This window comes from Lycium ferocissimum, chromosome 8, assembly GCF_029784015.1.
Source record: "Lycium ferocissimum isolate CSIRO_LF1 chromosome 8, AGI_CSIRO_Lferr_CH_V1, whole genome shotgun sequence".
NCBI classification, from domain to species: Eukaryota; Viridiplantae; Streptophyta; class Magnoliopsida; order Solanales; family Solanaceae; genus Lycium; species Lycium ferocissimum.
Window position 1 is genome coordinate 47,372,042 of NC_081349.1, and position 24,780 is coordinate 47,396,821.

At 36.8% G+C, this 24,780-nt stretch overlaps 1 protein-coding gene across 1 annotated transcript; it reads left to right on the forward strand.

The window, feature by feature from the left end:
• The first annotated feature begins 13,075 nt into the window (after positions 1 to 13,075).
• On the forward strand, positions 13,076 to 23,130 carry LOC132066432 (F-box protein At5g07610-like). The gene is given in 7 exon segments (XM_059459745.1): positions 13,076 to 13,324; positions 15,773 to 15,853; positions 16,496 to 16,664; positions 16,916 to 17,072; positions 21,039 to 21,676; positions 22,156 to 22,401; positions 22,404 to 23,130. Coding segments are annotated over 7 exon segments (1,881 nt in total). The 3' UTR covers positions 22,745 to 23,130.
• Positions 23,131 to 24,780: the final 1,650 nt, after the last annotated feature.

Here is a 24,780-nt window from a genome sequence, read left to right on the forward strand (position 1 = left end):
ATTCAGTTTAGAGATTTGGAAAAATTTTATGCGTATAATAAAGAGTACGAGGGTTCGCTCGACCCGAGGAGGGTCGGGTGCCCATCACACCCTAGTAAGGTCGGGGGTGTGACAAAGTGGTATCGGAGCGAGGTACGTCCGTGGGGTTGTCGCAAAGTCGTGTCCGGTAGAGTCCTGTTTATGATTTGAAGCGCGCCACATTTATAAACAGGAGGCTACGGGGCATCTAGGAATTGTTGACCTTCTTTTTATCATAGATCGTGCGATAGAGCCAAGTCATAGGAGAATGAAATAAGAAATTCCATCTGTAAGCCTTACATACGACGGAAGGAGGTAAGTATGGATATATTTGACCGGATTACCGAAACGAGAAAGTTTTTGGATGGCAAGAATGTGATGTATGAAGTTATATATTTGTAAGGTATTGTGGCATTTGCGGTGTACGATTTTGAATGATAAGAATTTGTGAAGGTGAGTATGGAAGACCAAAAAGGGTAAAATAGTAAATGTACAAGAAAGGACGTGCTACGAAAATGCCTCGGAATACGTGAAACTTTGGGGCTCCAGTTATGTAATAAAGGTCATGTGTGGAAGTGGACGTGATTATACCGACATTAGGGGACCGAATCCCACTGTAAAGTTGCGAGGTTAAGCGTGCTAAGGTGGGAGGATGGGTGACCCCGGGAAGTATGCCAAAATTTTCACAAATATTGATAAAGGGACAATGAGAAATTAGAATGTACAAGATGGTTGGAGGCTATAAAAGGAGCCACCTAGCACGCGACGGGCGAGATTAGAGAGAAGAGACGAGAAAGTACGCTATGGCTTTGGAATTGGATAGGCTTGAACTACGTTTGGAAACATTTTGTGGATTAGTTGATAATAATTATGTATATACATATGAATGCGTATGATATCCCATTGTGATTGAATTAGTGGACACGTGTGGTAACGTGAAATTTTGCTATGTTGTTGGCGTGAAGAAGCATGTTGGTATATAAGCATAAAAGGGGGGAAGCAGGTGAGAGAAATGTAAGGATGAGATAGAGATAGTTGATACGGTAACGTGTTCGATGTGGACGCTTGGGCTACAAACGAGGCCCCTTCCCTGAAGTAAGTTAGTGAGATCGGAGAATCAACAATAAGTGTATAAGAGTTAGAATGGCATTTGCGGTGTGAGAGGTCTTTCGAATGACACGACACTAGAAAATGGAGGTGTACGAAGAAAAAGAGTATGACAAGAGAATGGTATTAGATAGCCTAAGAGATAATATGAAGGATGGCGATAGCTATAAAAGGGAGCTCCCCGAGGTGCTTATGAGACCCCGCGGACTAGTCGAACATTCGAGGACGAATGTTCTAAAGGGGGGAAGGATGTTATATCCCGCATTTTGTGCGTCGGAATATTTTAAGACAATTGCGGGAAGTTAAGGACAAGGCTAGTTTCCGGCTTTGTTTTAGGATGCAAGTTGCTTGTAAGTATTATTGGCATGGAATATTAAGGGCAAAGTTGGAATTTGGAAATTATTATTTATGACTTGTTGAAGAAGTCTTGTGGCCATCCAAGTTGGAGTGGACTATGGCCCACATGGATGCAAAATGCATGTGATTAAAAGATGACTAAGCATGGAATTCATCTTTTGAATTAATTCTAGAGAAACTCTAGAAAATTGAAGAAAAATTTGGAGGAAATAGGGGCACATGACCGGCCATGCTTGGCCATGTGCATGGTCATGTGTATATATATATATATATATATGTGTGGTGAAGAAATTAGAAGGCAATTCATCATTTTGATTCTTAGAAATTTCAAGAAAAAGAAAAGAGAGAGAGAGATTCGGCCATATTCAAAAAACCATGAGGGGAGAGAGAGAGAGAACCAAGGGATTTTGACCATGAAAAATTGATTTCTTCTTGCTTTCATACTAATTGAGAGGTCCTCAACCATGGAGTAATTGTTGAAGCAAGAAAAACATTCTTTTTGCAAGAAAATAAGCTAGCCGAGAATGGCAAAGGTGAAGGAACAAGGTATGATTCAATCTCATTTTTCATATGTTATGAGTGATTTGTGTATGTTGTGAAGCATGAAAGTGAATGAAAGTCATGGAAGTGTGGTGTTTGAAGTGTAGCCGTGTGGTATTGTATTGTAGCCGTGTGTGTGTGGTTGTTGTAGGAATGAAGAACTAATTGTATTCAACATGTTTGTGTGTTGTTGTAAGGTGTAGAAAATGAATAAACTTCATGAAAATATGGATGTTGAGGTTGAGCCATGAATGTTGATGTTGGCCGTGTATGTGTGTTATATGGCTAGGAGTGATGCATTAATTCTAATTAGTATGTTGGTGGTTGTAGAGTGTCGAAATGAATGGAAATCATGAAATCTTTAATGTTGGTGTTGAGCCGTGGAGTGTGTGTGTGTGTGGCCGTGTGGGGGCTGTTTTGGAGGGAGCATGATGAACAAATTTTATGTTGTATTTAGTAGTTGTTTGTTGCGGATTATGTAGTGAGAATGAAAGTTTAATGACTTGTGTTGAAGTTGTAATGTCGTGTGGGCTGTTTTGGGGAGTCAATGTGATTTTAATGTGGCTTCTTGTCTTGATGAAAATATTGTTGCTAACGTATGGAATTGATGACATAGTTTATGAATTTGAAAGAAAGGAATGCATTGTTGTCGTATTCATTAATTTGGAAGGTTTCGGGTAAGATTGGATGTTGGTTTGGATATTGAATTACCTATCGATATTGTTATTGTGATTGTTGGTTTGGGTGTTGTGATTTGGGCCGAGCCATAATTCTCGGGACGGTGTATTTACGGGGAGAGGTCTTTGCGAAATCTCGGCAGAAAATAAGTGAACTTATTTGGAAGATTAAGACAAGTGTTGGCTAAGAGTGAATTCTTATAGCTTTATGGTTGATATTTGGTAAATGTGACCAAATTGCAGCTTTTGGCAAACTTGGAGCTAGGATTTGGAGAAGCTTAAGGAGCGGAAAAGGTATGTAAGGCTTACCCTTTCTTTCTTTGGCATGTCCTAGATGTAATAAGCTTGAATACGTGCTTCGGGGGACCACTCCAATTCTAGAAGTCCGAGGTTGAATTTAGTTACTATTCATTCAATAGAATTGAACTAACTAATTTACGCTTTATTGTAAAGAAATGTCCAAACGTCCGTAACTTTTGAAAATGAAAGTGGAATGCCTTGAAATCTTTTGAGGATAGTCTAATGAGACATAATGACCATGTTTTTATGTTCGTTACCCGACTTGACCGAGGTGGCCCACAATCCCGAGACCTAATTATCTTGTTCTATTGCCTTATGTCCGTAAGATAACTAAAGGAAACCTTTGACTTTGTTCGAATTTAATATAAGTAATCATGTTTTTTCCGTCGACAATGTAACTCGTTTGATTTGGGTATGAGTTTTTTTGGTTTGACTATCAATTGAAGGATATAAACACTCGACACGAATGATGCGATATGAATATTTTGATATAAGCACTCCCTTCTCGATGTAAATATTCACTAAAATGAAATAGAAATTCCGATATAAGTATTCGGATATAAGTGTGTTGTGACATAAGTATTTGATACAAGTATTTTGATATGAACATTCTCTCGTGAGCTTTAAATGTTCTTCACACACGATCTCGGATCGCTTCGATGGGCCCACAATCCAACCGGAAAGTCCGAAGAGGTTTACTTGTGCGCTTCAAATGTCCATAACTTTCGATACTAATTCGGAAGGACCGAAACTTATAAGCACTCGGATCTTCATATGTCGGTAAGTGTACGTATTCATCGAGTACGGATTTATATGCATATGGTTTCTCACGACTCGCTTGCTCGTGCATAGCTTAATGTATCTTTCACCCGAGTCCGGGCCGGGGCATGTTATGTTCTCGTGCGCTTTACGGTATGATTCGATTCGAGTCGATTCACCGAGCCGGCCAGGACATGATATCGTGCGCACTTCTCTGCATTATTCACCGAGTCCCTCGTACTTGCGGGCCGGGACACGTTATCTGTATGTTTATGATGATACGGGGATGGCGGCCGGGATGGCATTTGATATTATCCACCGAGACCCGCAGATGGCCGGGACACGTTATGTATATTTGGTACAGGATTCTGATCTGCATGATTCTACATTACCGAGTCCCTTAACAAAAGGGCCGGGACACGTTATTTGCATATATGACATATGAGTCTGCATATATATGATCCTATTACCGAGTCCCTTATCGGAGGGGCGGGACACGTTTTATGCATATGCGGTATACAATATCATCCGAGCATCTCCGTGCATTTTGTATTTGTATACGATATATATGTCGTTGTACGAACGTTCGTATGTCGGTAGTTTGTCCGTTATATGATACAATCTGAATATTCCGTATGTTCGGCATTCCGTCCGATGTATGATTCTATCTGAACATTCTGTACATTCTGAACTCCGTCTGACGTGTGACATCACCCGTGCGTTCTGTATTTTCCGCACCTCTTCGGACATGCGATCGGTGATTGCAAAATAAGCATTTTGGTACTTTGGTTGACCTATTTATTTTCTGTACACTTTTTAGCATATGAAACAGGTATGTATGAATTGCGTCTGGGAGGTAAGCGTCTCGCTATCCCGATTAACGTATGTACCGATAGTTCGTCTGTTTCATTTATAGTTTTGTTTCTCTGTATTGCATGCCTTACGTACTCGGTACATATTCATCTTCGACCCCTTCTTCTTCGGGCTACGTTTCATGCCGCGCGGTACACCCGCATGAGTCAAGCCATTATAGAAGGTGTTCCGGCGGAGATGGCAAGCTCCATTTTCCCGAGTGCCGCCGAGTCGTACACATGTGATGTTTGATTCGTGTTAGAGACTTTGCGGACGGCGTCGTGGGTATGATATGTCGTTGTCGCGGCTCCATCATCGACATGTCGATTTGTGTTATGTAGTAAATCTTGTATAATTACAGATTTTGTCAGATTTATAAGCTTCGTTATGTATTTCATGATTATTCAGTCTAGAGATTTGAAAAAAATTTATGTGCGTAAATAGAGTCTGAGGGTTCGCTCGACTCTGAGGAGAGTCGGGTGCCCATCACACCCTGGTAAGGTCGGGGTGTGACATTAGGTCTATCTTCGAAAACATCTGGCACCTTGCCGTTCGCCAAATAAATCATCGATTCGGGAAAGGTACTTATTCTTTATTGCCACCTTATTCAGCTACCTGTAGTCAAAACACATTCACAAGGAGTTGTCTTTCTTTCTTACAAATAGCACAGGTGCTCCCCACAGCGATGTACTAGGCCTAATAAAGCCTTTCTCAAGCAAGTCCTTCAACTGCTCCTTCAGCTCCCTCAACTCAGCTGGTGCCATTCTATAAAGAGGAATAGATATTGGCTTAGTATCTGGTAAAATATCGATAGCAAAGTCAATTTCTCGCTCTGGTGGAAGACCTAGAAGTTCATCCAGGAATACATCTGGAAACTCATTAACCACCAGAATAGACTGAAGAGTCGATGGCTTTGCTTCTATATCTTGAACCTGGACTAGATGATAAATACATCCCTTCGCAATCATCTTTCTTGCCTTCAGATAGGAAATAAACCTACCTCTCGGTGCTGTTGTATTACCCTTCTAGCTATTCTTTGGATCACCAACGGGAGTACACATCTCAAAAGGCTTAATAGACTCGGGTTTCACTCCAAACTAGCCAGTAATAAAATGAGTAACATACAAAAATATAGAACCTGGATATTTCAATGCATATACATCATGATAAGATATAGATAATATACATGTAACAACATCATGCGAAGATTCAAGATCCTGTCGACCAGCCAGTGCATAAATGCGGTTCTGAGGACCACTCGAACTGGACACTCCACCTCTGTCTCTACCACGACTGGCTGGTGTTTGAGAACCCTACCTAGGAGGGCGTACAGATAATGAAGAACCAGCGGCAAACCCTGTCGGCTGAACTATACCTCCACTTCCTCTCAAGGGACAATCTCGCATCATGTGGCCTGCCTGACCATAGGCATAACAAATATCTGAACCCAAACGACACTGCCCCGTATGTAACTTTCCCCACTGGATACATTGCGATAAAAATGGCCTCATCTGACTAGAACTACCCCTAAACTATGAACTAGAAGCACTGGAACTCTAGGCCAGCTCAAAATGAGTAAGTCTATCAAACCTGGGTCATGGAAATTGTGAAGGCACACTAGCCACTGAATAGGTTGAACGCCTAGAGAACTGCTGCCTCTGACCACTTCTGAACTCACTAGAAAACCCTGAAGATTTGGCTCTCTTATTCTGACCCCTATCATGCTCACACTTGGCCCTCCGCTGCTGCTTACGCTCCTCAAGATTCTGAGCGTGCGCCTGAATACGAGAAACATGCATACCTATCTGAAACGAAGCCGTCATGCAGTCATCAATCAAGTGTGGCCCCAATCCGCTCACAAACCAGTACACACGATCTCCCATATCAGCTACCATAGCTGGAGCATACCTAGCCATCGAATTAAATCGAATACTACACTCCCGAACACTCGCGTCCCCTGCCTAAGATTCAGGAACATATCTGCTCGGGCCTATCGAATCTCTGGCAGCAAATAATACCGAAGGAAGGCATATATGAACTCCTGCCACACGGGTGGGGGTGCATTAACCCCTCTAGAAGACATCTAAGTATCATACCAGTGAACTGCAACATCCCATAATCTATAGGAAGCCAACTCCACTGACTCCGTGTCTGAAGTATGCATCACCCGCAATGTCCTTAACATCTCATCTATAAAGTTTTACGGGTCCTCATCTAGTTTCAACCCAAAGAATTCTGGAGGGTCTAAATTAATAAAATACTAAATTTTGGCACTAACAGTCCTGTCACCATAACCTGTACCCTGACGCTGGGCCTGAGCGGCTACTAGCCGAGTCAAGAACTGAATAGACTCTCGCATCTCCTACCCTAAGGCATCAGGTGGAGGAACTGGGGGTGCTGGGGCTCCTCTATTCTCCTCTGGAACGGGCGGAGTATGAGAGGACCGAGATGGAGCCTCATTCTGGGACTCGCTGATAAGTTGGTATTTTACTAACTTATCTCTTCTTTAATCTTATATTTTTTTCTATATTTTATTGAGAAATAGTGCATTTAATATCGTTTACATCTATTTTACAGGTTTTATGTGATTTAGAAGTGATCGGAAGAAACCAAATGAAAATAAAGTCAAAAAGAGGCCAAATTGAACAAAACTGTCCAGTTTTGCAAAACTGTCAAAACTGGACAGTTTTGCAAAAACGGAATAGTTTTGCAAATCTGAAAACTTGGGGCTTATTTTGTTATTTTTGGACTTGGAAAAAGTGGGAAACTACAAAAGGAAGACAGGGAGCAATTATATTCATCTTTGGCATTTCAACACAAGTCTTGGAGAGCTAGGGTTTCATCCTCACACTTTGGAAGAGAAGATTTGGAGGCACCCAATAAGAAATTCTTTGCCCATTTCTTCATCTCTTGCTATTTATTGAATATTTATGTGTGTAATATTTCATTTCAATACTTGAACCTTGTTTATGGAAGTATACATTATTTAAGTTTGGATTGAATCTTTTGTTTTGCTTATGTGTTGAATGATTTTATAATTAATAGAAGTGAGTTAATGTTGTTTTAATTATTCTCGTACTTTAATGTTTCTTAAGGGAATTGCTAACCCTAGGACTCGCCCATTTATTTCAGTTTAAACTTGGAAGAGGCAAACTCGAGATTGGGAAAGAATAATTAATAAGAATTTGGGGCGTTAACCCTCATCTAATGGAAATCGACCTAGGGATAGGCGACACCACTTGTAGCCATATTCAGGTGTTCTTAATGCTCCTAATTGCTTTAGGGATATTCAATTAGGTAGTCTAGTTAGTTTTCGGAAGAAGCTAATTTAGAGTCATTATTCGAGGCTAAGTAATATAAACTCACCATTATTTGTAAATCATGACATACATTGGATCGTTACTTGAGCGTAGTTTCCTTTGTACCCATTCTTGTGGCCATTGATTATTTTACTTTCTTTCTAGATTAGTTTTAGCTTTGTTCGTTTTTAAATCAAAAACCAATATATTATCAAGTGTTTGGCTTAGCTTAGAAAGCAATAATTCCTTACTTATTTAAATCGCCTAGTATATTGTTCTCTGTGGGATCGACCCCGACTCATAGTTGGGTAAATTATATTGCGACGATCGTGTATACTTTCTCTTTGAGGAGTGGATTTGGACGTTATCACTCGCCCTCCTCAACCTCTACCGGTGGTACCCTTTCAGTTCTCCTACCTGCCACTGACTTGCCCTTCTGGGCCGTTGAAGCTTTTCTCATCACAGGCATTACTGAAATCATTAACCCACATTCAGGAAAAAGGGAGTCCTCATAACATGGCTTTATCGCACAATCTAAGATGAGAAAGAAAGGGATTTTTTCTAAATGTCCTGCAGCCTCCTATTTATAAGTGTGATGCACTACACACCATAAACAAGACTCTGCTAGACACGGCTTGTGGACAACCCTAGGACATAACTGCTCTAATACCAAATTTGTCATGACCCAAACTGAAGGGTCATGACGGAAACCCGGGCCTTACCTGCCGAGCACCGCTAACACACTTTCCTACTATAATCAGAAACAAGATAGAAATCTGCTACATCGTATAAGAGATATACTGACAAGGAATGAGCCCATAAAAATATACTATAAAACCAAACGGAACAAAACTGTACAGTAGTATATAGACCGTGTCTAGCCATACCATGAGTGTCTACAAGCCTCTACTAGATCATCTGTCATAAAGAAGTTCGGATAGGGCCCCGACATAACCGTATATACACAGAAGAATTACATACCAACACTTTACAGCAACTCCGTAACAAGAGGAGTGCTCCAAAGTCAGCTGAACTGCAACCTATTGGGGAGGATCACCAATTTGTCTTTCTGCACCTGCTGGCATGAAACGCAATGCTCCAAGAAAGAGACGTCAGTACAGACAACATACTGAGTATGTAAGGCATGAGAGTAACAAGAAAGAGACATAAGAGAACATAAGAGAACATAAGACGTAATAAATGCAATTTGTATGGCTGACCTGCCTCTTTAGACCAATGATGCACATAACTGATGTGCATGCATGCATGAGGTCATATATATATGCGTATGTAATGCCGTCGTTCAAGCCACTGTGGGCATCCCATCATATCATATTGGCCAACTCATCATCGTATCATCATATAACCAGTTGATCAGGTGGTAGTGCATATATAACGCTGTCACCTTCCCCATAGCCCATACATATATATAAAAAAAAACATAATATACACGCATATAGCACCTGAAGGGCACAGGTTTGTATATGCATATATATATATATAAATGCAATGCAATTCAAGACATGAAAAGAGCACAAGTAACTCTAGAGACCATACTGGATCTAAGGAAAGACTTTCCGAAGATAACACTATGGAACAAGAATCAAATGGATCATACCTAACTCTAAGAGTAGAATCATTATGGATTAACGTTATGTGTACGTCTTGTTCATAAGGTCCATGCCAAAAAGAAAGAAATGGACAGCCTTAACATACCTTGTCATCTCCTTAACTACTCGATGCCTATCCTCCCGAACTTGCAAATCTACATTCAAGGTGATTCATCTAAGGCTAAGTTGTTGAAACTCTCATAAGGTCAAACTAAATTAATTGGTAAGCTAATCAAAAATCGGACAGCATTTCCCCTATATCATCTACTTCCACTAATTCCTAAACAACTCCCAACAACAATAAAAACATCAATAATACCATAGCCAAAAAATAACATACAAATTATACTCAATTCCATCCCAAAACTTCTTTTCATCATCAATCTATAACAACAACTTCAACTCAACATCCTATGACATTTTCTCCATTTTCTTTTCTTCAAACCTTATCATAATTACGACATAACTCATAAACATGAAACTAAGATGAAATCTTACCTCGAAGTTCAAGAACATTTTCAATTCCAAGATAACTTCACATTGATCTTTGATTTATGCTTGAAAATGTGTTTAAATATGTTGGAAGAGGTTTCTAGAGCTCTCTTGAACTTGAGATTATGTTTTAAAATGATTTAAATGAAGAGGGGTCATCATATATAAAATCAACAAAATCCACCCAGATTAGAAAATATGGACCGTATTTCTTGCCCGTATAACATTGTATGGCCACCCCCTTGACCGTACAAAATTATAAGGTCCGTACAATGGACTGTATAATTCCATCCCAAAATTTTTCTTCTCTGGAAATTTTTAAAATCCTTAAATAAGCATATCTCACAATACAGACCATATCTCACTTATACAGTCCATATCTTATATTTTCCAGAAACAACTTTTGATGAACCTTTCTACTTCGATTCACTTATTCTGTAACCCTTCCATGACTTATCAAACATGAACTTAAACATTTATAAGCATAAGTTAAGCCTATCCAACCTCATATAACTTTGAAGACAAATCCCGGTGTCCAAAACTGAGATAACTTACATATAACGATTCTAAATGTATAAAACCACAAGGTATAACAGCTGCTTATTCTTTTCTAGCTCAGTAGTGAGACCCATTTTGGTTCTCTTAAGCTCACTCTCAAGCTCAAGCTGAATCTTACTAGCTTCCTCTTTTCCTCTAGAAGATGTATCCATCTATTTTTCATTTGGCTCTTTAGCAAAGAATTTTCTCTAGTTACTTCATCAACCTGTTCCTTCAAGTATACGATGCAAATTACCATGTCATCTCTTTCTTGTTCTAATTCACTAATTCTTCAGTTAGAACCCCTTTTTCTTTAATGAGGCCATGATATCCATCGATTAACACATTTGCTAATGACACCAATTTTTTCTGAGAGTAACTTTTCAAGTTTGTCTAAACATCAAGAAAATTTACCTCATTTTGTTCACTGTCAGTATCAGATTTCACCATGAGTGCAAAAACTGAGTCATATGCTGAAGGTTCATCGTCGACAACCATCATGGATGTATTACCTAGATCATATTCATCTTCATATTCACTGGAGGAATCTCCCCAGGAAGCGCAGCCTGTTTCCCAAAGTTGTCAGTTGCTTCTCTTCTTTTGAATTTCATGTTAAGGACCTGGTTCCTCTTTGTTGCTTTGTCAATGTTGCTCTTGTGATAGTCCTGCTTGTGGAGAGGATATTCCTTGATGAAATTCCCTGGCTTCCCACACTTGTGACAGCAGTCATATCCTTTGGGGTTTTTATTAAAGCTTTTTTTTTTTTTTTTTTTTTTTTTTGGAATCCACCATTTTTGCGGACCATCTTTTGAAATCTACAAGTGAGATATGCCATATCTGACTCATCATCACTTGAGTCACTTTTAGCAGCAGCCTTGAGGACTAGGTTATTTTCTTTCTTTGGCTCCCTTCTTTCCAGATCTTGTTTTATTTTTAGCTCATATGTTTTGAGGTTTCCTATGAGCTCATCAATGGTCGTTGTTTGAAAGTCCTTGGCTTCAGAAATAGCATTCACTTTGCTTTCCCAAGAACTAGGCAATAAACTGAGTAACTTACGGATCAGTTTGTTTGTTGGAATGATTTCACCAAGAGAGTGGAGTTCATTGAATATGGAGGTGAACCTGGTATGCATGTCATGAATGGACTCACCATCTTCATCTTGAAAAGTTCATATTCTATTGTAAGCATGTCTATTTTGGACTGCTTTACCTGACTAGTTCCCTTATTAGCAGTTTGAAGAGCATCCCAAATCTCCTTTGCGGATTGACATGACGAGATATGATTGGACTCATCAGGTCCAATACCGTAAAAAAGAATTTTCTTTGCTCTGTAATTCTTTTCTACAACTTTTCGGTCAGTCTCATTGTACTCCTTCCTCATCTTTGGAGTAGCTGCAACACTATCTGTGCCTGTCTTCATAGGGACGTGAGCACCATCGCAACTAATTTTTCCAACCACAGGTTTACCATGTCCCTTTTAGCACTTTCAACCATCATATATCAAATTTCAATTTGGTGCATCTGGAGAACCACCTAGGACGTTACCAAGTCATTTCAAGCGACATCTTATTTTATCTTCTTTGTGTGTTGCTTGCACCCACTCATTAATATCAACAACAACATACTCACCGTAATCGCATAAGTGGGGTCTGGACAGGATAGAGTGTTCGTAGACCTTATCCCTGCCTTGGGAGATAGAACACCCTCTCATTAATATATGCTCATTTTTAATCTTGTCTACTCTTTAAGATAATTCATCCATATGAACATCTTCATTTCTATAATACACGTCTTACTAAAATAAGTCCCACTAAGTAGACACCATAGTGCATGAATTCATTATTCCATGGGTCATGAGGCTTCATCACCTCCCGTCGGGTAATGTCTTCACTAAAGTGTATAGTTAGATTTATTTGTCCCCAGTAGATTCCCGTATTACCTTTCTGCACTTTATCAACTCTTTAGCTCTTAACTAGATATGTACTGAAGATGATAAGTTCCTTTTGCTACTCTACTTCTGTAACTATTATGCATCTACTTGATGCCAGCAATGAAATTACATACTTCATCAAAAAAAAAAAAAAAAATATATATATATATATATATATATAGAAAAAGTCACTATCCATCAACTGAGTTTGCATGTAAATGGTGATTTGCATTTCATTTCTTTTTTATCAGGAAAATCCAAGGCATAAATTTGCATTTCATCTAAATGTCTCACTATATTGCAGTTGCAATGACAAACATAACAAATACGAATAGAAAAATATTTCGACATGACTGTTCATAAATAGTATTTCTTGATAGATACTCCCTCTGTCCCAATTTATGTGGCATCATTTTCTTTTTGGTTTGTCCCAAAAAGAATGTCACATTTCTATATTTAGAAACAATTTAACTTTATAAGATAATTTACAACCACACGCTTGTTTTAGGCTACACATTTCAAAAGTCTTTCTTTCTTTCTTAAACTCCATATCAAGTCAAATGGTGTCACATAAATTGAGACGGAGGGAGCAATTGGAATGGGCAAGGACACCTGCAGCAGGCTTTTTCCAAGCTTATTCTCTATAAGCAACAATCAAGAATCTACAATAGAAGAGATCTGGACGTTACAGGGATGGAACATCATTTTCAGGAGATTGTTGAATGATTGGGAAGTGGAAAGGGCGGTTGCACTGCTAGGAAGGATAGGGAATTTCACAGGGACAACAAATGTTCCTGACTTCATCAAATGGAGACATGAGGAAGATGGACACTTCTCAGTCATTAGAGTTGGTGTTCGTCCTAAAATGCATATATTTATTCATTATTTACCTCACATTTTAATACTTTTAATTGTCTTTTGAGTATTAATTATATTACTTTGTGCTTAATATTATATTTTAACATGTAGGAATAAAGCGATGTGAAAGATGAAGAGATTTGGAGCAAATATGAATAAAAAGGGGAAGAAAAAGGAGAAAAAGAAGGGGGACAAGTGGGAGACGTCACGATGACACAATGATTTGGTCATTAAAGTGCAATCATCAAAGGGCAATTTGCCGGATTGCCCTTCGCTGGGGGTGGTCTTTAATTTTTCCCCCTCAAATTAGTGGTCTTTAATTTTTGCCCTTCACTAAAAGCCCTTGGTTCCGAGTTCGAACCCTTGCTCAGTCAAAAGTTTAAAAAAAAAAAAAATCGCAAGGCATAAGTTGAGTTTCAAACTCTACCTTAAGGCCAAAAAAAAATTGCTGGAATTTTGCAAATCTCTGTCTTAAGGCCTAACTTTGGCCAAAAGTTAGGGGGCAATTGGCAGGATTTCCCTTCGTTGGGGTGGTCTTTAATTTTTGCCCAACAAAATGATGGTCTTTAACTTTTGCCCTTCAGGCAGAATTTGTAAATTTCTGCCTTAAAGCCCAAATAGGCAGAATTTGCATGGATAGATTTGCAAAGGCAGAATTTTGCAACTTCTGCCTTGCGATTTTTTTTTTTTTTTTTTTTTTTTGCTGAGCTGGGGTTTCGAACCCACAATCTCGGGGTATTAGGCGAAGGGCAAAACTTAAAAACCACCAATTTAAAGGACAGAAATTAAAGACCACCCCAAATGAAGGGCAATCCATGTAAAAAAAAAAAAAAAAAAGAGTAAGGCCTTAAGGCAGAAGATTGTCTTAAGGCATAAGTTGGATAAGTTGGGGTCCAACTTATGCCTTGCGAATCCAACATCTGCCCCAGGAATCCCAACTTATGCCTTGCGATTTTTTAATTTTTTATTTTTTGACTGAGCTTGGGTTCAAACCCAGGACCCTTAGGTGTTAAGCGAAGGGAAAATATTAAAGACCACCAATTTGAGGGTCAAAAATTAAACGCCACCCCAAAAGAAGGGCAATCCGCGGAAAAAAATGATTTGAAGTACTAAATGAAGTTAAAGATACAAAGTGAATTGCAATTGGAAAGACGTTACTGGCAGCGACGTGTACGGTGACTTTGCTGTGCATTTTATTTTCGGATCCCAATTATTCCTATTTGTTTTGGACTCAGCTATTTTGTCTGGGATTTTTCCCTACACCCATAAATAGTGCATAAGACAGGATTTTCACATAACTTTGGATAACTTGAAACCCTTAGTTTAGAACTTTAGACCTAGAGAGAGCTTGAAACCACCGTGTAGGCCGTAGTTACATGGTTTTATTTTCTCTTCTCTATAGTACTTGTTTTTACGTTTTTATTTGGATGATTTGTTGTTTTTTCCTCCATATCTATGTGGATCTAAACTCTTTAGTTCTAGGGTTTTGACACAATCATGAAAGTTGACGTTTGATTATTGTTTATATCTATTGAATTTTCATCTTTGGGTTGCTTATTTATTCTTGTGCTTAATTGTTTGGTTATTTGGTCAATAGTTAGACACTATCTGTGGTGCGTGAGTTGGACTTGAAAGAGGGAATTCACGTACATAATAAGAATAAATAGAGTTTGTTCGATTTAATCGTTTCGCTACTGAGGATAGAAATATACCCTTTAGCCCTACTTAGTTGGTTACGGAGAAGTAAATGCGTTCTTGTTGCCTCTGGCGACTATAGAAATATAGGCCTTATAGTAGTATCTACAGGCTTGTGAGTAGATCGAAAGAATTTCATAAAGTTACAATTAATCCCTCAACTAGTAACCCAGGAAATAAAATAGGTATAATAATTGGAAGACTCAACTGGATTGTTAGTGGTCATAATCCTAGATCTATCTCTTCTCCGATAAAAATCCGATCTTTCTTGGTTGAAGTTCATTATTTATTTTCTTTTATTTTTTAGTTAGTTGATAAATTCAATTTTTGGATTTTATTTCTTATTTAGATAATTAGCATTAGTTTAATTTAGCTAATAGTTAATCATAAGTCCCTGTAGATATGATATCTGGAGTTTAAATCCTATATTACTTGTACGACCGCGTATACTTGCGTGTGCGTTTGGGAGTAACAAGAGTATATAAGAGAGGCTTATCAGAGATGCCAGGAAGGCCAAAAGCCCCTGAAAAACATGGAAAATTATGGCACCAACCAAGGTGAAATGCTTCACATGGTTGGTGGTGAGAAAGGTATGTCTAACTCATGAAGCACTTCAGAAAAGGAAAATTCACATAGCATCTAGATGCTCTTTATGTATGGAGGCAGCTGAAACTAACCACCGCCTTTTCCTTCACTGTAAGGTGACATCCCAAATCTGGGTACTTTTCATTTGTCTGGCTAGGGAGGAATGGACAATGCCAGAACATACTACAGATCTACTGAGCTGCTGGATCAGAAGGGGATGGAGCAAGAGTCAAAAAAGGTGATGGAAAACTGTACCAGCATGCACTTGGTGGAACATGTTAAGAAAAAACAATTAATTTAGTATCTCAAAATGAATACTATTATTTTACTGTTTGCTTTTACGTTTCAGTAAACATTTGATGCAAATGTTTGACTTAAAAAGGCATTCATTTGGTGATTTATAACTGATGCCTAACGTCTATATGGTGTACTGATTTTTGACTCTTTACTTATCATTAATTATATAATGACGTTAGTGGCTTTACCCTTTAACAGCCACAACGTTCATCTATCCATAAAAGACTATAAATTAAGTCTTTTTCTCTTTGTTGAAACAGACAACAAAAAACTATTTTTTAGTTCTTCTTATATTTCTTTTGCTGGGTTATTACTTTGTGAAATCTTTGTTAGATTCTAGCTCCTAGTTTTGTACTAGAACACCCGGAGGATACACCTATACCGGGTGAATTATCCTTAAGGACAGTGCCTTCGACACGCCTCAAGCTTTCAAGAATTTCTTACTATTTCCGTGTTTTGTACAACAATTTACAACAATCTTAAGGATAATGTTATCATGAAGCACGGAAAATTTAACCTTATTTTGTCGAAGAAAGTCTTGTTTATGTTCTTGATGATTTTGATACTTTATGGTGTATCCAAGAGTGAAGTGTACAAGATTAGTGACGTGATCGGATGGACATTTACTTGTTGCTGTGATTACAAATCATGGATGGCTGGTAAAACTGTTGGTGTTGGAGGTTCTACTCTTGTTATACTTTCAACTATAATTGTCTTTGCTAAACTACTCAACTTTTGGAATTCTAAAGTAGGTAAGTATATCTCTACTCTTTTTAATGAAAATAAACATGGTTACAAGCCCAAAATTATTAATAGAACTTCCAAGGAAATTTTTTGGGAAAATTGACAATCCCGTTGAATCAAAAATTAATTTGGATAAAGTAGATGATATTATTTTTTAAGTGTCATTTCCGAGAGAACATTGAAATCAATGTGAGATCGGGTAATAGACTCGGTGCTACTAGGCATATTTGTGCCAATAAAATAATTTTATGTCTTACAGGAGAAGAATTTATATATCTTGGTGATTCAAGAACCACTAAAGTTCTTGGAAAAGGAAAAGTTCTTCTTCATCCGGGAAAACTTTGGATCGAAGTATTGCATGTTCCTAATATCCAAGCCAATTTGGTCTCTCGTGGGATTATTAGGAAAATTGTAAGGTTTTATTTGAATACAATATGGTTTCTTTAATAAAAAATAATGTTTTAGTGATTGTAACCATGGTTTATTTGCACTTAATGTTTCTCATTGAATGGAAAAAAAATAGTACTTCGCTTATTTGATTGATTCTTTTGATTTATGGCATGCTAGACTTGGACATGTTAGTTCATCTTATATTAAGAAAATGCATTTTAAAGGACTTATTTCGAATGTTAATTTTTCAAGTATTGATAAGTGTAGAGGCTAAACAATTTAAGAAATCACATAGAGAATCCGATTTATTGGATTTAGTGCACACCGATTTGGGAGATTTGAAACAAACTATGACTAGGGGAGGTAAAAGGTCACATTTATAGATGACTTTTCTAGATATACTGGGTATATTTGTTCACTTTTGAAATGTTTTTGTTGTATACGAATCAAAATCAATCGAATAAAGCTAAGATCAAAAAAAGAAGATCTCGATAGGTGGAGAATATATTTTGTTTAATGATTTTTGTGAAAAGGAAGGAATTATTCATGAAGTTACTCCTCCATACTCACCCGAATCGAATGGAGTAGCTGAACGGAAAAATAGGACTTTAAAAGAAATGATGAATTGTATGCTTGTTAGCTCACGCGCGCACCCGACAATCTTTGGGGTGAAGCTATTTTATGTGTGCTTGTCATTTACAAAATAGAATTCCTTACAAGAAATCCGAAAAACTCCTTATGAATTGTGAAAGGTTATCCTCCTAACTTGAAATATTTGAAAGTGTGGGGTGTAAAGGTTAGAAGGACCCTAAGAAAAGAAAAATAGGGTCCAAGACTTTTGATTGTATGTTTGTTGGTTATGCCTGCATATAGATTTCTTGTAATCAATAGTGATGTGATTGAACGCAACACGATAGTAGAAACAAAAATCTGAGTTTTTTGAGAATATTTTTCCTTTAAAGCGTGATAATAGTGTTCTTATTTTTCAAAAAGAAAGTACTTCTAGTGTTCTTGTTCTCCAAAATGATTTTGAAAATGAGGATTTGAGGAGAAGTAAAAGGACAAGGATAGAAAAATCTTTTGGTAATGATTTTTTTCACTTATATTGTTGATAATGATCCTTTAACTTTTTTAAACAATTTCTTTCCTCCACGCATCCCATCAAATCTGAGATAAACTCCATTTTACAAAATAATACCTGGGAATTAGTTAATTTACCCCCGGGATCTAAACCCATTGGTTGTAAGTGGATTTTCAGAAGGAAATATAATCCTGATGGTTCTATTGATAAATATAAAGCTAGACTTGTTGCTAAAGGCTTTACTCAAAAACAAAATATTGATTATTTTGATACTTATTCTCCTGTGACTAGAATTTCCTCTATTCGTGTTTTATTTGCATTGGCATCTATTCACAAATTATTTATTCGCCAAATGGATGTTAAACCGCATTTTTAAATGGTGATTTAGAGGAGAAAATTTATATGGAACAACTTCAGTCAAGAAAATAAAGTTTGTAAATTAATAAAGTCTTTATATGGTTTAAAACAAGCTCGAAACAATGGCATGAAAAATTTGATCAAGTTTTGTTAAGTAATGATTTTACTTCTGTTGAAGTAGACAAATGTGTTTATACAAAACTTGTTGATAGTCATTGTGTTATTATATGTCTTTACGTGGATGACATGCTTATCTTTGGTTCTAATCTTGATATAGTAAATGAGACCAAAAAGTTTTTGTCTTCAAATTTTGACATGAAAGATATGGGAGAAGCAAGTGTTATTCTAGGCATGAAAATAATTAGAGACAATGATGTTTTGATTTTGACTCAAGGACATTATGTGGTTTAAAAACGTTTGAAAATTTTGACGGTTTTTGTACACTTTGATTCTAATAGTCAATTGAAAAAGAATCATGGAGAAGAAGCCAAAATTATTATGCTCAATTATTGGTAGTTTAATGTATTTGATGAATTTTACTGACCCGATATAGCTTATGCAAAGGTGTAGATTGAGTAGATATACTATAATCCTAACTTGAATGCATTAAGAAGGCTCTTGAAATATTTGAGAGGTACAATGAACTACGTATTAAATATAGTGGACGTCGTTGCTGATGATGTGGATCTCGTATTGTATGAGACAAAAATCTACTAGTGGCTATGTGTTTAGTAACAAGCAAGACTACAATTGCTAGATCCACTATGGAATGTCGAATTTGTTGCTTTGGAGCCTGGTAACGTTAATTGAGGCCGAGTGGTTGAGAAACTTAGCAAGTATTCCAATAGGAATAAAACCAACACCTTCGTGTCTATGATTGTGATTGTCAAGCAAGATAGCTATAGCGAAAAATAAATCTTTCAATGGGAAAAATAGACACATACGTTTGAGACATAATGTGATAAAACATATGCTAAGAGATGGAATTATTTCCATAGATTATGTTAAGTCGAAATGAACCATCCTTCTCGACTAAACCTTTGCAAAGGAAATTGATAATCGAAACACGAGGGGGAATGGGACTTATGCTTGAGAAGATCAACAATGATGGTAACCCAACCTATGTGATTGGAGATCCCATGAATTAGGTTCATATGGGTAATAACAAGTCATCGATTGATCGAAGGTGCACTATTAAATCATGTCCCTTCCTATGTGTGCGACTAAGCAATATTCAAGGCAAAGTGAGGTTGAGTTATAAACTCTTAATCCATTACCATATCCTTTATAGCATCTAGATGGGTCTTATGAGTGTGGGTGGGCAGCGTTCTATGAAATTGTGCGTATTTCTAGAGCACTCATGAATACCAGGACACGCGCATGGCCTCTTAGCGCAAAACCGCGATAACGACAAAAATTGTGCGAGTATAATGTGACATAATAAGACCATGAGCTTACCTTGGTTCATAGAAGTTGTAAACTTCACCAATTGTTCTGTAAATATAATCTTATTTTGTCTAGGTCTGGTTCATAGTCTACGCGACACCAGATTCGATGCATTATATTTATATGTGAAAACCCAGCAAAATCGTTTATTTTATTTTTATATTCTTTTTGAGATATGTGGGGGATTGTTAAGAAAAAACAATTAATTTAATATCTCAAAATGAATACTATTATTTTACTGTTTGCTTTTACGTTTCAGTAAACATTTGATGCAAATGTTTGACTTAAAAAGGCATTCATTTGGTGATTTTTAACTGATGCCTAACGCTATATGTACTCGATTTTTGACTCTTTACTTATCATTAATTATATAATGACGTTAGTGGCTTTACCCTTCAATGTACCCTACAACGTTCATCTATCCATAAAAGACTATAAATTAAGTCTTTTTCTCTTTGTTGAAACAGACAACAAAAAACTATTTTTAGTTCTTCTTATAGGTGGGTTATTATGGACTAGAAAGTGCCTTAAGTTGAATCCCGGGGGATACACCTATACCGGGTGAATTATCCATGCATGCCTTCGGTGCTTTCAAGAATTTCTTACTATTTCCGTGTTTTGTACAACAATTTACAACAGAACATATGGAAGGAGAGAAATGAAAGAATTTTTTAGGCTAGATCAAATGGAACTGCATTACCTCTCTAAGTTTTTGGTGTAAAGAACAATGTATAGATAATGAAGTACAGATAGTGGACTTCTTAGGAGCTTTGTAATTTAACTTCTCCTTGTAATCACACTTTTGGAGGTGGCCAGAATACCCTTAATGCTGAGGAATATCCACTTTTGGATGTGGCTGTCAAAAAAATTGTTTTTCTTGAAGTCAATACCTACACATGCTGATTATTAAACAAGAAAAGTAATGAAACTTGCTAAGCAATCTTTAATGAAACTTGCTAAGATAAGAAGTTGGCCATCTGTTCACATCATTGACCTTTTCAATGCATACACAAGTTGCGGTCCACTTAATGAAATGATGAAACTTGCTAAGCAATCTTTACCTATATGTAGATATTAAATATGCCATCAACAGCAACTCTTACTGAAGCAAAGAAAAACTACTACTGTCACTAAAAATGCAAGGCATCAAACTCAAGATTCCCAAAATTACAGAGTTAGAGCAGCCATCACCAGCTCAAATTGTCGCTTCAATCGATGATCTTTTGATTGAAATTTTTTTACGCGTACCTATACGATCACTTCTCCGTTTTAAAACAGTATCCAAGCGTTGGCTTTCACTCATTACTAATCCACAATTTTCTGTCCTTTGTCACCCAAACACAAATCCTGCAATAGGCCTTTTCTTTCCTTCTGCTTCCGTTTCATCAAAGCCCGAGTTTGATTATGTCCATTTTGATAGCCAAAACCCCACAAATCCACCATTTAAGAAACTCAAATTCACTAAGGACCCTTCTGGCATTAGTATTCTGCAATCTTGCAATGGACTATTGTTGTGTTCCAGCTCCCGATCTCGCCAAGCTAAAAGAAATTACTATGTTTACAATCCCACTACAAAACATTACTCCGTACTTCCAAAATCTGTTCTTGGAACTGAAAATTCCAAGATTCATGGTATAAGTTTAGCTTTTGACCCTGCCAAGTCTCCTCATTACAAAGCAGTCTGTGTTCGTGATTCCGTGTCATCTCCTCAGCATTATCAGATTGAAATTTACTCATCTGAAACAGGTTGGTCAGTTTCGTATATGGTCACTCAACGTCACTCTCCCACTATGACAGTAAAGTTACATAACTAATTTTAGGTAACTAATTTTAGGTCATACTAAAGTAACTAAACTCTACCTTTACAATAGGAGTACAAAAGTCGCAAAACTGTTTTCTGTAGTAGATCAAAATAAGTGAACTTTTTTCGCTATAATATAAATCATAAAACCTTACCTACTATAACAACAAAAAATCTTGATCGGTATGTTTGGTCATCATAGCGGGTAAAGTTAACTTTACTATTACAGTGGGCGAAAGTTCAGAATCTTTTAATGCACGTGACAGAAAATACATTATGACTTTACTATTACGGTGGATAAAGTTTATTCACTTCACCGTTTTAACGTATAAATTTTCAGTGAATATGACAAACAATAGTTCTGTAACTTTATTGTTATAGTCGATAAAGTTTAATGAACACACATAAAATTAACCCTAAACAGGTCCATGGAGACTATCAGGTGGTCCATTTATTGCTGATGTTAATTTTTACAATGGAGTTTACTGGAACGGATCAATTCACTGGATTAGCACTATGGGGAACTTGACTTCTTTATGTTACAATCTTGATCTTGAGAGCTTATGGGTTATGCCAATGCCACCTTTTCCAGATGATCAAGAAACAACCATTACCTATTTTGGTGAATCTTGTGACCATTTGCACCTTATAAAAAGTTCTTTTCCCAAAGTCCGGATGTATACGAGATGAAAAGGGACTATTCCGAATCGTTTGCTAAGTACAGGGTTGATCTTGAACACCTTGCTACTTCTTTTTCTTGGATGATTAGTACTTATCTTGATCTTGATCAAATTGATTATTATAACTTCGCGATATTATCTCTGGTTCGCGGTAGAAGAGAAGAGGATGCATTTTTGGTTCTGGCAATTCCTGCTGATTGTAAGGCCATAAGGTACAATCTTATAAACAAGACTTTTGAGAAGCTCTGTGATGATGAAGGTGCGGATGAACAACTTTGTTTTATTAGGGCAGCTGGTGCTTTTGAGTATATTGAGTCTTTGTGTTGGGTTTGAATCACTTGCTTTTTTGCTTTATGGAATTTCTGGAATATTATCTGATACCAATATGTAAATTGTGTTAGCCAACTTCATTTGTTTTGTATTTCAATACTTCCCTTATAAATTTTCTATAGTGAATTTTTTTATATTTGGTGTGATCCTGTTAACATGGGTTCTCTTTTTCTTTTCATAATTTTTTGTTAGTGGCGGATCACAATATTATTTTGGAAATTCTTTTCTTTGCACGGTACAGATGTTTGATTCACTTTCACAGATACTTATTATAAAGTAGAGTTCTCTTCAAAAAGTTTCTCCTTTGTAATGAAAATCTAGTTATTTTCAACCTCTAACACGTTAGTGTTGCATCAGAACCCATATTTTTATACCATACGATGTGAAATTTAATACTCCATCCATTCACTTTTACTTGTCACTATACTAAAAATAAATTTTCACTTTTACTTGTCCACTTTAGCTTATCAAGAGAGAGACAGATTTTATTTTTTTTGTTTTACCCTTACCATTAATTACTCATTTTCCAAATATATTGAGCCTATATACCAACTAATATGGGTATTATGGTAAAATGTATACGTCATTTATTAATTCTTAAGGGGTGTGCAAAGTCAAAAGTGGACAAGTAAAACTGAACGAGGGAGTACTATAAATAATTTTCCTTGGTCTAAGTTATTATGACTTCTGTTGCTGGGAGCAATATGGAGTCTTCGTTTTCTCACTTTCTGCAATCTTGAGAAGTGGGATCAGAATATACATACTTGACAATAATTCATTAAATGTTCTGATGAGAATATTGGAGGTCCCTTTTTGGGGACTGAACTCATCCTTCTCCATTCATTATATATACAAGTCTTTTGATAAACATGAAAGACAGATCATATGTGAAAGTATGGCTTCATACAAACATATCAAGATTCTTATAGTGCTGAAAAATTGAAGGCAGTGATGATCTTTTATCAAAGATTTTACAACTACTCCTACCAAGGACCGCTGGCGTGGGGATGCCACGCCACCCGGTGTTTGGGACGAAATAGTACATATATATAGGTATATATACATAATGTATAGATCTCCGATTCCCCTTTTGCCGTAGTCTGGAATGGGCCTGAATCTTTTTCAATACGCGGGATCGAACCCCGTTCTGCACAATTTTTTTTTTTTTTAGAAAAATTAAATATCATGACCATTGTTACATAAAATCCTCTTATCTAATCAAAACCCTAACCACGTTCTATTGGATTCTTTCTTTTTTTTTAATAATTTGTGTTGACTTAGTTTCAATTATTAGTAATTTAGTTACTGGTTTTTAGTTACTACTTTTTAGCTTTGTTATTTCTAAGTAGTACTTTTTTGTTTAGGTATATAAACTTTTACAAAAGATAACTTCTTCTCTCTCATCAAATCAAGAAACATAAACCTAGTTCTGGGTTCCCTTTCCAAATCAAAATCAATACTACAACCTTCCAATTCCATTGCCAAGAACCTTCATCTCCCAAGCACCCAAATATTCTCCAAATTCCACATGATGTCTCTGGCCTCTCTTTCTTTGTTTCTTTTAGTTATTTACTTGTTTTTTGTCTATTGGAAATTTGAAAGAAATAAACATTAAAAGAAGTTATAAGTGTTGAAAATGGTATTTGTGTGCAAAATGACTTGAAGGAAACTAATATGCATTTATTTGAATGTGACATTGAATCCTGATATCAACCATAAGGCAATCTTGGAGTTTTAGGTTCATAAAGTACTTTTTTATCCATTTGGATTCATGGTGACTTAAACACAACTAAAAGTTTTGCTCCGTACCTTTACTTAAACACAACTAAAAGTCCCGCCCTCCGGCGTACTTTTACTTAACACAACTAAAGTCCGTTTTCTGCACTTTTAGTTGAACATAACTTCAGGGGGCGTGCTTTTTTGAAGATATATATATTTTTTTTTAACTTTTCAAGGGAAATTAGTAATGCCATAAAAGTTGTCCCATAAAACATAACTAAAAAAAAATGGATAGCCCATACTAAGTTTTTAAGGTGTGC